We start from the raw sequence: 13078 nt of genomic DNA on the forward strand, positions 1-13078 counted from the left end.
CTCTATCTAATCTACTATCTATTTATCATCTGTCTGTATTTTCTATCATCTATATCATCTATGTCTATCTACCATCTATCACTCAACCTACTGACCTGTCATCTATCTAATCTATTGTCTGTTTATCATCTACCTATCCATCTGTCTTATCTATTTATGTATCATTTATCTGTATGTCTGTCATCTATATCTACCTCATCTATCCATTCCCCTATCCACCAATCCCATCCATCTTAGACTATCAATCATACTTGTTTGTTCTAGGAAGTCAAATTACCCCTAGGAAATATAATCCACCTTTGCACACAAAGCCGTAGGTATTCATAGCACCATCTTGCCCCCACTCTGTCCTGACCGTCTTTCTGTATTACATTAAACAGATTCACTTCCAGGCACGCCTCAATCAATCTAAGCTCCTTGAAGGGTTGCAGGGCTCCACACTGTATCCACCTTCTCAATCCCCGCAGTTAAGCAGGCAATATTTTCCATCACTACTTGCAGAACTGCACCAAAGGATGACTCTACAGTCTTGCTTTATTTCTTGTTTGCATTGAACATTGCGTGTTTCTGAATGTGAGGCAGACTACGCTGTATCAAAACATGCCTTTCATCACAGCTGGTCCCGATGGTAGACCAGAAGCACAGAGAGCGCTATTCCATGATAACTCTCCTCTACATCACGGTTTCTCAACCTTTGTACTATTGACATGGGGGGTCAGAGAGTTCCCTGTGGGGGAGACTGTCCTGACCACGACAGCCATCCCTAGTCATGGAAATTTGCTATATGACACAGAAAGCTCAAATCCGGGGCTCTGTGACATCCTAGAAGGGTGAGATTTGCTGGCGGGGAGGTTCAAGAAGGAGGGGACATAGGTATATCTATGGCTGATTCATGTTGATATGTGAGAGAAACCAGCGCAATATTGCAAAACAATTATCCTCCAAATAAAAATAAATACATTTTTTAAAAAAGATGTATAGATAGATGATAGATAGATAAAGCATTTTCATTTATAGAATAAATAGATAAAGTATTATCTATTTATCCCCCCTGTTCAAGTGGGAGAGGACATAAGTTAGATGTTTGGTTAATACTGTAATACCAACACAATACTGTAAGGCAATTATCCTTCAACCAAACAGAAATAGATTTAAATAACACATTTAAAAAAATAGAGCCCCTGGTCCTTACCAGTCATGGCCAATAGCACTCTCATCCCAATGAGAAAACCAAAAATTCTCCTCACTGCAGTTTAGAACCACTGGTCTCGGTATTATCCTCAGAAAGTCTTTCGATATCATCTCAGGTCACGGTGAAAGATGTGACTTCAACGTGGGGCAATGCACCCTGAGCGACTATATTCAGTAACTATACCAGACTCTCTAGTGAATGGAACCAAAGTGGAAATTTAAAGACCTTGCTCTGCAGGAGATCCCCAGACGGAAGACAGTGCTGCCTGATGTTCTGCAAAATACTTTGAAAACACAACTGCTAAAGGGTAATAAATACACACCATATGTCCTTTAATGCCATGATTTTAACTTGGGGAACAGGAATTCATAATACATCTTGATTGAAGAGTACACGTCAGCATTTTAGGAAGGCATTTAGTCAAAGCCGGTATTTTAAAAGCTGTTTCTCAAATCTCCCTGGACAGGAGCCTACCTCCAGCATGAAGCTGCGTGAACAGTGGGGTCCAGTTAGGGCTTCTTCAGATGTATATTTTTCCATCCACAAAGAAAGTTGTAACCAGGGGCAAGTTTCGGCTTCCCTGGTAGCTCAGATGGTAAAGAATCTGCCTGCCAATGCAGGAGACCTGGGATCGATCCCTGGGTGAGGAAGATCCCCTGGAGAAGGGCACGGCAACCCACTCCAGTATTCTTGCCTGGAGAATCCCATGGACAGAGGGACCTGGCAGGCTCAAGGGGTCGCAAAGAATCGGACACGACTGAGTGACTAAAGGCATCTAAGACAGCACCTTCTTTTTCGCCAGAAAATAAAAGCACCAGTAAAAGGAAAATAAAGAGAATCACAACAGCTTTAGACAACTGATTAGAAGTAAAGGCGATGATCCTACCAAGTGAAAAACGTCAGAGAAAGACAAACAGAATGATATCACTCATATGTGGAATCTTATTTTTTTTAATGATAGAAGCGAACTTATTTACAAGGCAGAAACAGACTCACAGATTTAAAAAAAAAAACAAACATTGTTACCAAAGGGGAAGGGAGTGGGGAATAAAATAGGAATTTGGGATTTAAATATACACTCTACCATATCTAAAATGGATAGCCAACAAGGACCGGTTGTATAACATAGCGATTTCTACTCAATGCTCTGTAATAACCCATATGCGAAAAAAAATCTGAAAACAAATGAACATATGTATATAACTGAATCACTTTGCTATTCACCTTAAACTAAGACACACTGCAAATCAACTATACTTTAATAAAATTAACAAAATACTTTGTGATCTAAGTTTGATATGGGTACCTGTCGTATTTGGAGAGAACCATACACCCCGTTAATGTCTGCAAGACAACTTGATATTTTACCCCCAAATAAGTTGGTTTTAATACCCATTAGAGCAACATCACATATAAGATATTTGATTCCAGTTGAATCATGAATCTCTACTTAGTTTGGATTTGTTTTGGCTTTCCAATTTTACTAAATTTTTCTCTAGACATTTTTAAAATTGAAGTATAGTTACTGTATGAGCTTCCCCGGTGGCTCAGATGGCAAAGAATCTGCCTGCAATGCTGGAGACCCTGGGTTCAATCCCTGGGTTGGGAAGATCCCCTGGAGAAGGAAATGGCAAGCCACTTCAGAATTCTTGCCTGGAGAATTCCCATGGACAGAGGAGCCTGGCGGGTTATAGCCCACGGGGTCACAAAGAGTCAGACATGACTGAGCGACAAAGCACAGCACAGCAACTGTATAATGTTATATGTTACAGGAGTATTTCCATGTTTAAAGGTGATACTCCATTTATAGTTATTAAGAAACAGTGGTTATATTCCCTGTGCTGTACACTGTATCCTTGTAGCTTATTTTATGTCTAATAGTTTATACCTCTTAATCCCCTAACCCTATTTGTCCCCTCCCCTTCACCTCTGCCCACTGGGAATCAGAAGTTTGCTCTGTATGTATGTGAGTCTACTTCATTTTGTTATGTTGACGAGTTTGTTGCGTTTTTTAGGCTCCATATGTGAGTAGAATCATATGGCATTTGTCTTTCTCTGTCTGACTTACTTCACTGAGTATGCTCATCTGTAGGTGCATCCATCTTGCTACAAATGACATCATTTCATTCTCATGGCTGAGCAGTATTCCGTCATATATATGGACTGCATCTTCTTTACCCATCCGTCAGTGGACACTGAGGCTGCTTCCAGGTCTTGGCTATTGCGTCTGTTCTATGCTTTCAAGCCTGTCTCTGTATCTGTTGATTTACCATGTAGCATGTATCAGTGGCCTGTTTTCTAAGCTCTAATTTCATAAAACCAGTGGACTTCATGGTCTCTGGTCTCGCATTTGGTCATCTCCTACTTGCAAGCTCAGTCGTGTCCAACTCTTTGTGATCCTGTGGACTATAGCCCACCAGGCTCCTCTCTCCATGGGATTTTTTTAGGCAAGTGTACTGGAGTGGGTTGCCATTTCCTGTTCAGGGGATCTTCCAGACCCAGGAATCAAACTCATGTCTCTTATGTCTCCTGCATTGGCAGGCGGGTTCTTTACCACTAGCGCCGAGCTACCTAGAGTCAATTCACGAGCTGGAGACTTATTTCCATTTTAGGAGTAACAACTTAGTGATTCCATTAACTGGGCTAGTTGAGTCAAGACGTGTCATTTATACTGACTTATCCTGAAACCAATGCAATGCTGTCCATGTATTTATATTAAACCATACTAAAAGCAAATCTAGAGATCCCGACCTATGGCAATCTGCTTCATGGTCTTTTCTTTCCATTACGAACCAAAAAAATATTTATGACGTCATCGCAGTGCTCCTTTAGACATGTTGAGCTTTGCATTCTGTGATATTTATCAAGTATGAGCTATTGTTTTCATTTTCCTACTTTGTATCTTTAAGATTCTTTTACTGTGGTCCATTTTTAAAGTCCTTATTGAATTTGTTACAATACTGTTTGTGTTTTCTGTTTGGTGTTTATTATTATTATTATTTTTTTTTTTGGCTTCCCATCTGGGATTTTAGCTCCCTGCCCAGGGATCAAACTCACACCCCCTGCCTTGGAAGGAGAAGTCTTAACCACTGGACCACCAGGGAAGTCCCAGGTACTATTTACTTTTACCATAAAGCCCTCGTTTAGGTTAAGAAAATTACTAGATACTCAGCAGTCAATAGAGTTGTCAGGTAATAGATCCAGGTGTGAATCTAATCATTCCCTCATTGCATTGAGCTACGTGCTGCTGGTTTGAACAATATATACTACAGCAATCTTAGGAGCAGGACATTTGTCTGTGAATATACGTTAACCCAGTTTACACTGGTGATTAGTTTTAAATTGTGCCTCTTTGCATACGTAGAAAATAAGACATTTTAATTTGGAATGAGAACCACATAGGGAAAGATATTTAGAAACATGGCTTATTTTGTGGCTTTCCACATACATCTTGATTTGAACTAATGCAGGATAAAAGCTCATATTTTACATTGTAGCTTATAAAACATTCATGGAGAGCCTTGGGAATTTCCCCTATAATAAACAGGAAAACTGTATTCTGTCTTACTTTACAGAAGCTCAGCATGACGAAAACCATTTGAACTGTGTATCCCCCATGGATGCATTTATGGCAAAAAGGAAAAAAAAAAAAAAACCCTCTTTTCAGATTTCGGAGAAGAAACATCAGTGGTAAAACATTTTTATACTGTAGCATTTTTTTCAACACATTTTCATATTCCCCCCCCACCCCCGCAAAAAAGGTTTTCCTGCCTGCCTTTCTTGCTTCTTTATGAAACTCAAAACATGGCAAGTCTTCTAATTCCTGAAATATGACAATTTTTATTTCCATCATTAAATAATTTTAATTACCTCCCAAGAAAATGCTACCAAGTAGGTGCATTCTCTCTCTATCATTATGTCATTCCAGTATTTGGGGGCTGGAAAATGATGGAATTTAGAACTAAACTGCATTTTTGCCAGAATAATGGCATTCTACATTCCAAAACAGCAAGTGTGGATCATTAGACGCGACCATGAATGTGACGCTGTAAGGAATGTCCCCTGACCTGACTTTTTCTTGCCATCAGCCTGGTCTTCTGAGAATCCCTTTCTTCGTGTGATACAGGCTGTAAACTGCTTCCTACAACCTCTAAGGAAGGTTGTGAGAAGCAACTCTTACAATCTTTCAAATAGGACCTTTAAAACAAAGCAACACAATTATCCCTTTTATATGTGGAATCTAAAAACAATGATAAAGATGAACGTATTTACACAACAGAAACAGACTGACTTGAGAAATTTACGGTTTTATCAGGGGAAGGGATAGTCAGGGAGTCAGGGATGGACATGTACACACGGCTGTATTTAACATGGAGAACCAACAAGGACCTGCTGGACAGCACAGGGAACTCTGCTCAATACTCTGTAATAACCTTATGGTCACCAGGGGGAAGGATGGGGAAGGGATAGTCAGGGAGTCAGGGATGGACATGTACACATGGCTGTATTTAACATGGAGAACCAACAAGGACCTACTGTCCAGCACAGGGAACTCTGTTCAATACTCTATAATAACCTTATGGTCACCAGGGGGAAGGATGGGGGAAGGGATAGTCAGGGAGTCTGGGATGGACATGGACACACTGCTGTTTAACATGGAGAACCAGCAAGGACCTGCTGTCCAGCACAGGGAACTCTGCTCAATCCTCTTTAGTGACTTACATGGGAAAATAACTTTAAAAAGAATAGAAACATGTCTATGTACAACTGAATCACTTTGCTCTACACCTGGAACTCACATAGCATTGTACATCAAGTACACTTCAATATAAAATAAGTATTTTTTTTAAAAATAAAAAAAATAAATGAGGCAACACAGAGCACCCACCAAGGCTTCCCTAAGTGTACTATTTATCAATGAGCTGTAGGCAATGCGTGTGGGGTAAAATCAGACCGGGGCACCTCTGAGACTATATTGCAAGCATTTTTCTATTTACAAAGGTAAAATTTTTGATGTCTGGCTGCTGTTCACTGTGTCATCTTCCTTCTTTTATTTCACACCGTTAATTTAATTTTTTCTCAATGGAAAAATACAACATTTAACTCTCCAGCCAATGGTTCATGTCATTTTGGTTTATCTCTAGTTTGGAGTAGTGATGAACAGAGCTGATGTGAATATTTTCATCACATATCTCTGAGCACAGAGGCTTCCCGTCCTCCAAGCCAGAGGCCTGCAACCTTTTTTGGAACCAGGCACTGGTGTCACAGAAGACATTTTTTCCACGGATGGGGGTACGGATGGTTTCAGGATGATTGAAACACAGGATACTTACTGTTCACTTTGTTTCTACTATTATTGCATCAGGAGGAGAAGGGGGCGGCAGAGGATGAGATGGTTGGATGGCATCACCGACTCAGTGGACATGAGTTTGAGCAAAGTCCTGGAGATGGTGAAGGACAGGAAAGCCTGACATGCTGCGGTCCACGAGGTCACAAAGAGTTGGACACGACTGAGCAACTGAACGACGATAACGGCGAGGCTTTACATCACTCCCAAGATTACTGCAGAATGCCAAGTAAAAGCTTCGTAAATTTTGGAACAGGTAAGTAGGAAGAGAGATGAAGTCATCAGTACCATCAGAATCGTTAACATCATCTCCCAAATCACCATCACTAACAGCAACATGGTCACCAACATCATCACCCTCATCCCCAGCATCCTCATCGTCACCCCATCATCGCTAACATTAACGTCATCACGGTCACTGACATAATTATCACCGTCAACGCTAGCACCATCATCGTCACTAACATCCCACCCACGTCACCATCACTGCCGTCATGACCACACTCACCACTGGCATCGTCACGAACATTATCATGACTATCAATCAGCACCACCGTCACTCACACATCATCATCACCCTCACCATTAACAGCATCAGCAACATCATCACCACCACCACCATCACTATCATTATTACCACCGCCATTAGTAGCATCACCAGCATCATCATGACCACCATCACTAACGTCACGACCACGCTCACCACTAACCTCAGCATCATCACCAACATCACCATCACTCACATCATTATCACCCTCACCACTAACAGCATCATCACCACCATCACCATTAATAGCATCACCAACATCAGCATCATCATCATCATCACCACCATCACTATCATTATCACCATCGCCGTTAGTAACATCACCGGCATCGTCATGACCACCATCACTCACATCATTATCGCCCTCACCACTAACAACAAGAACATCATCACCAACATCACCATTAACAGCATCACCAGCATCAGCAACATCATCATCACCACCACCATCACTCACATCATTATCGCCCTCACCACTAACAACAACATCATCACCAACATCACCATTAACAGCATCACCAGCATCAGCAACATCATCATCACCACCACCATCACTATCATCATTATCGCCCTCACCACTAACAACAACATCATCACCAACATCACCATTAATAGCATCACCAAAATCAGCAACATCATCGTCACCACCACCATCACCGACATCATCGTCACCAGCACCATTAATGTCACCACCATCATCGCTCACATCAACATCACCACCATCATCACTAACATCGTGACCATCACCATGACCCTCAGCATCGCCACCATCATAACCTACATCACCATCGCCACCATCATCATTAACATCATTATCAATATCACCACTAACGTCATTATCATCAGCATCATCATAGCGACCATCAACAGCACACATGAGAACAATCTGTGTGGTAGACAGAAAGATACATTCAAGAGTTTAAGAGTGGAATGATTCAGCAGGTAGGAGGGAAAAGATTCTGGTTAAAGGCACCACATTCACCAAAAAGTTCATGTGGGTTTTTCCATTAACATCTAAAGAAAAAAGTGTAACAGACTGTCTGAGAACACAACGTTTGATCATGTGCACGGGTGCTCAGTCGTGTCTGACTCTTTGCAACCCCTTGAACTGTAGCCTGCCAGGCTCCTCCGTCCATGGGATTCTCCAGGCAAGAATACTGGAGTGGGCTGCCATTTCCTTCTCCAGGGGATCTTCCCCACCCAGGAATCAAACCCACGTCTCCTGCATGCAAGATGGATTCTTTACCACTGTGCCACCTGCAAATCCAACAGAAAGATTCTATTCTAACTTCCCTTACAGCAGTAGCACTTACTGAGTACTTCCTGTGTGCAAAATGAAGGTTGATTCAAAAAAAAGTGGACACAGACTCTTTTTCGTAAGGAGTTTGTAAATCCACTGCACATGTCTATGTTTCTATTTTATGCCTTATTGTCTAAGTAAATAAAACATGAATGCTCTTAAAGTTCCAAGAAACAGTCTGTGAAATGCTGCCTCTTAATTTTATGGATCTGCTGGCTGGTGTTTTAGAAGAAGCTAACAGTTGCCAGCCACAGTTCGGCTGCCAACAACCGACTCTTGACACTGGGTAATTAGATCAGGACCAATAGGCTGGAAGAGAAAGGCCACCAAATTCTGAGGGCAGAAGAGCACGCTTCATTTTTTTTTTTTTTTTTTTTTTTTTTACCCAACTGACGTTGTTCCAGCAGATAATAATCTCAGGGGGAAAAATCATCACAGACAAGAGATTCATCAAACCAGTAAAGTATAATTAGAATTTTCAGCCCATCCCCACAAGGAAAATTCTAAAGAAGTATGGAGAACTTCACAGCCAAGCGTTCTTTTCAACTAACAGATTAATTTAGCAAACATCGGGGTTGAGCACTGTCTGCTTTTTGCCATTGAAGTGAGGTGGAAAGTACTTAATTAACAGTGAATGGGGGTGATTTGAGGGTCTCAGCCACACTGTTCTGGATTTTGCTGTTTCCCCTGAAGACAGACCAGACTGCTTTGAAATGCAGCATTTTTAAAGCAAAAAATAATTTTTTCATGAACTCTTTAAAAATTTAATGGTCACGCTGATTCATGTCAATGTAAGGGAAAAACCAATGCAATATTGTAAAGTAATTAGCCTCCAATTTAAATAAATGAATTAATTTTTAAAACTTTAATGGTCACAATAAGTTATTTTGTGTGGGTACAATGGAACTTTCAGACTGAAATAGTACTTTTTTTTTTCCAGATTGTTCATTTCTTCTTCTTTAAAAGAGATTTTTATTGAGGTACAGTTGATTCATAATGTTGTATTGGGGTCAACTGTACAGTGAGTGAATCATTTATACAAATTATGTATCTACCTGTTTTCAGATTCTATTTCTATAAAGATCATTACAGAGTATTGAGAAGAGTTCCCTGTGCTATACAGTAGGTCCTTATTACTTATCAATTTTATATATCAAGTGAAAGTCACTCAGTCATGCCCAACGCTTTGCAACCCCGTGGACTATATAGTCCATGGAATTTCAGGCCAGAATACTGGAGTGGGTAGCCATCCCCTTCTGCAGGGGGATCTTCCCAACCCAGGGGTCAAATGCAAATCTCCTATTGCAGGCGGATTCTTTACAAGCTGAGCCACCATGGAAGCCCATATATAGTAGCGGGTATGTGTCAATCCCAATCTCCCAACTTATCCCCTCCAGTTCCCCTGTGGTAACCATAAGTATGCATTCTATGTCTATGACTCTACTTCTCTTTTGTAACTAAATTCATCTACACCCTTATTTCGAGTCCACATATGCGTCACATATTTCCCGTTCTGCATCTGACTTACTTCACTCAGCATGAAATCTCCACGTCCAGTCATATTGCAGCAACGGCACTATTTTGCTCTCATTTATGGCTGACTACTTTTGCATTCTATATATGTCCACCACGCCTCCTTCATCCACTCCTCTGCTGATGGAAGTTAGTACTCCTGGTGGTGAGTACCATCCCATTGTATATCTGTGCACCACGCCTCCTTCATCCCCTCCTTTGCTGATGGAAGTTGAACACTCTTCTAACACAAAATCCCATGTCAATCCCAAGACCTGAGATCCTAACAGAGCTGTTTGTAAATTCGGAAGAAAATTAATGAGATCACCAAGAACTGCTTCTCCCATGGGACCATCGTTTGTTCCCTGATAACGTTGTCACATAAAGACTGCAAGTGACATACTTACACTAAGTAATTCTTTATTTCCTAAAATTCTGATTTAACTGGGTTCCCTGTGTGTGTTTTTTTTGTTTTGTTTTTTGTTTTTGCTGTACCTCAAACTCTTACCTCCGCTGCAGCACACAGCTATGTCTGCAGAGATGTTTGGTCGTTAAGACTTGGTGTCAGAGGTGCTGCTGACATCAAATAGAAATCGGCCAGCAAAGCTTTTAAACACCCCCACAAAGCACAGGATGGCCTCCGACACAGCAGAGAATCATCCAGCCCTAAACCAATCTGGGGAGGGTGGGGTTGATCTAATCTCATGAATTCTCTGTCTGATCAGTCACTCAGTTCAGTCGCTCGGTCGTGTCCGACTCTCTGTGACTCCATGCACTGCAGCACGCCAGGCCTCCCTGTCCATCGCCAACTCCCACAGCTTGCTTTAACTCATGTCCATCAAGCCGATGATACCATCCAACCATCTTATCCTCTGTCGTCCCCTTCTCCTCCTGCCTTCAATCTTTCCCAGCATCAGGGTCTTTTCCAATGAGTTGGTTCTTCGAATCAGCTGGCCAAAGGATTGGAGTTTCAGCTTCAGCATCAGTCCTTCCAATGAATATTCAGGACTGATTTCCTTTAGGATGGACTGGTTGGATCTCTGTCTCATAGAGGATTCAATAAGAATAATTCAAAATCCAGACTCCCCTTTCCCCTGTTAGATGGTAAAACTAACCCAGCAACATGTCAATACCTTTTACTCCCCTCCCATAGCACTCAAGTATTTTTCTAAGACCTAATAATAGTTTACAATCAAAATATGCATACTGCCCATTTGGAGCGGGGGAGGTGGAAATTAGCCTGCTCTTATCAGAAGCTAATGCACTTGTGTTAAGAAACCAGAGCTTATCTGGAAAGGATATTTGCCAAACACACACTGAGATAAGAACAAACAGTGAGACTAACATAAGCAAACAAGATACATAAGTGCTGAGTCAGTTGAGTTCAGTCAGTTCAGTCGCTTAGTCATGTCTGACTCTTTGCGACCCCATGAATTGCAGCACGCCAGGTCTCCCTGTCCAACTCCCGGAGTTTACCAAAACTCATGTCCATCGAGTCAGTGATGCCATCCAGCCATCTCATCCTCTGTCGTCCCCTTCTTCTCCTGCCCCCAATCCCTCCCAGCATCAGAGTCTTTTCCAATGAGTCAACTCTTCGCATGAGGTGGCCAAAGTACTGGAGGTTCAGCTTTAGCATCAGTCCTTCCAATGAACACCCAGGACTGATCTCCTTGAGGATGGACTGGTTGGATCTCCTCGCAGTCCAAGGGACTCTCAAGAGTCTTCTCCAACAGCACAGTTCAAAAGCATCGATTCTTTGGCGCTAAGCTTTCTTTATGGTCCAACTCTCACATCCATACGTGACTACTGGGAAAACCACAGCTTTGAGTAGACGGACCTTTGTCAGCAAAGTGATATCCCTGCTTTTTAATATGCTGTCTAAGTTTGTCATAGCTTTTCTTCCAAGAAGCAAGCGTCTTTTAATTCCATGGCTGCAGTCACCATCTGCAGTGATTTTGGAGCCCAGAAAGATAAAGTCTGACACTGTTTCCACTGTTTCCCCATATATTTCCCATGAAGTGGTGGGACCAGATGCCATGATCTACGTTTTCTGAATATTGAGCTTTAAGCCAACTTTTTCACTCTCCACTTTCACTTTCACCAAGAGGCTTTTTAGTTCTTCTTCACTTTCTGCCATAAGGGTGGTGTCATCTGCATATCTGAGGTTATTGATATTTCTCCCGGCATTCTTGATTCCAGCTTGTGCTTCTTCCAGCCCAGCGTTTCTCATGATGTACTCTGCATAGAAGTTAAATAAGCATGGTGACAATATACAGTCTTGACGTACTCCTTTTCCTATTTGGAACCAGTCTGTTGTTCCATGTCCAGTTCTAACTGTTGCTTCCTGACCTGCATACAAATTTCTCAAGAGGCAGATCAGGTGGTCTGGTATTCCCATCTCTTTCAAAATTTTCCACAGTTGATTGTGATCCACACAGTCAAAGGCTTTGGCATAGTCAATAAAGCAGAAATAGATGTTTTTCTGGAACTCTCTTGCTTTTCCATGATCCAGTGGATGTTGGCAATTTGATCTCTGGTTCCTCTGCCTTTTCTAAAACCAGCTTGAACATCAGGAAGTTCACGGTTCACATACTGCTGAAGCCTGGCTTGGAGAATTTTGAGCATTACTTTACTAGTGTGTGAGATGAGTGCAATTGTGCAGTAATTTGAGCATTCTTTGGCATTGCCTTTCTTTGGGATTGGAATGAAAACTGACTTTTTCCAGTCCTGTGGCCACTGCTGAGTTTTCCAAATTTGCTGGCATATTGAGTGCAGCACTTTCACAGCATCATCTTTCAGGATTTGAAATAGCTCAACTGGAATTCCATCACCTCCACTAGCTTTGTTCCTAGTGATGCTTTCTAAGGCCCACTTGACTTCACATTCCAGGATGTCTGGCTCTAGGTCAGTGATCACACCATCATGATTATCTGGGTCGTGAAGATCTTTTTTGTACAGTTCTTCTGTGTATTCTTGCCATCTCTTCTTAATATCTTCTGCTTCTGTTAGATCCATACCATTTCTGTCCTTTATCGAGCTCATCTTTGTATGAAATATTCCTTTGGTATCTCTGATTTTCTTGAAGAGATCTCTAGTCTTTCCCATTCTGTTGTTTTCCTCTATTTCTTTGCATTGATTGCTGAAGAAGGCTTTCTTATCTCTTCTTGCTATTCTTTGGAA

At 41.6% G+C, this 13078-nt stretch overlaps 1 protein-coding gene across 1 annotated transcript; it reads left to right on the plus strand.

The window, feature by feature from the left end:
* The first annotated feature begins 7033 nt into the window (after positions 1–7033).
* On the plus strand, positions 7034–8020 carry LOC139181619 (uncharacterized). The gene has a single exon (XM_070785106.1). The coding sequence runs from the start codon at positions 7034–7036 to the stop codon at positions 8018–8020; it is 987 nt and encodes a 328-aa protein (XP_070641207.1).
* Positions 8021–13078: the final 5058 nt, after the last annotated feature.

Source organism: Bos indicus, chromosome X, assembly GCF_029378745.1.
Source record: "Bos indicus isolate NIAB-ARS_2022 breed Sahiwal x Tharparkar chromosome X, NIAB-ARS_B.indTharparkar_mat_pri_1.0, whole genome shotgun sequence".
Lineage (NCBI taxonomy): Eukaryota > Metazoa > Chordata > Mammalia > Artiodactyla > Bovidae > Bos > Bos indicus.

Bases quoted from the DNA above. Each gene is read 5' to 3' on its own strand.
- LOC139181619 (XM_070785106.1), top strand. From the start codon at position 7,034: ATGACCACACTCACCACTGGCATCGTCACGAACATTATCATGACTATC.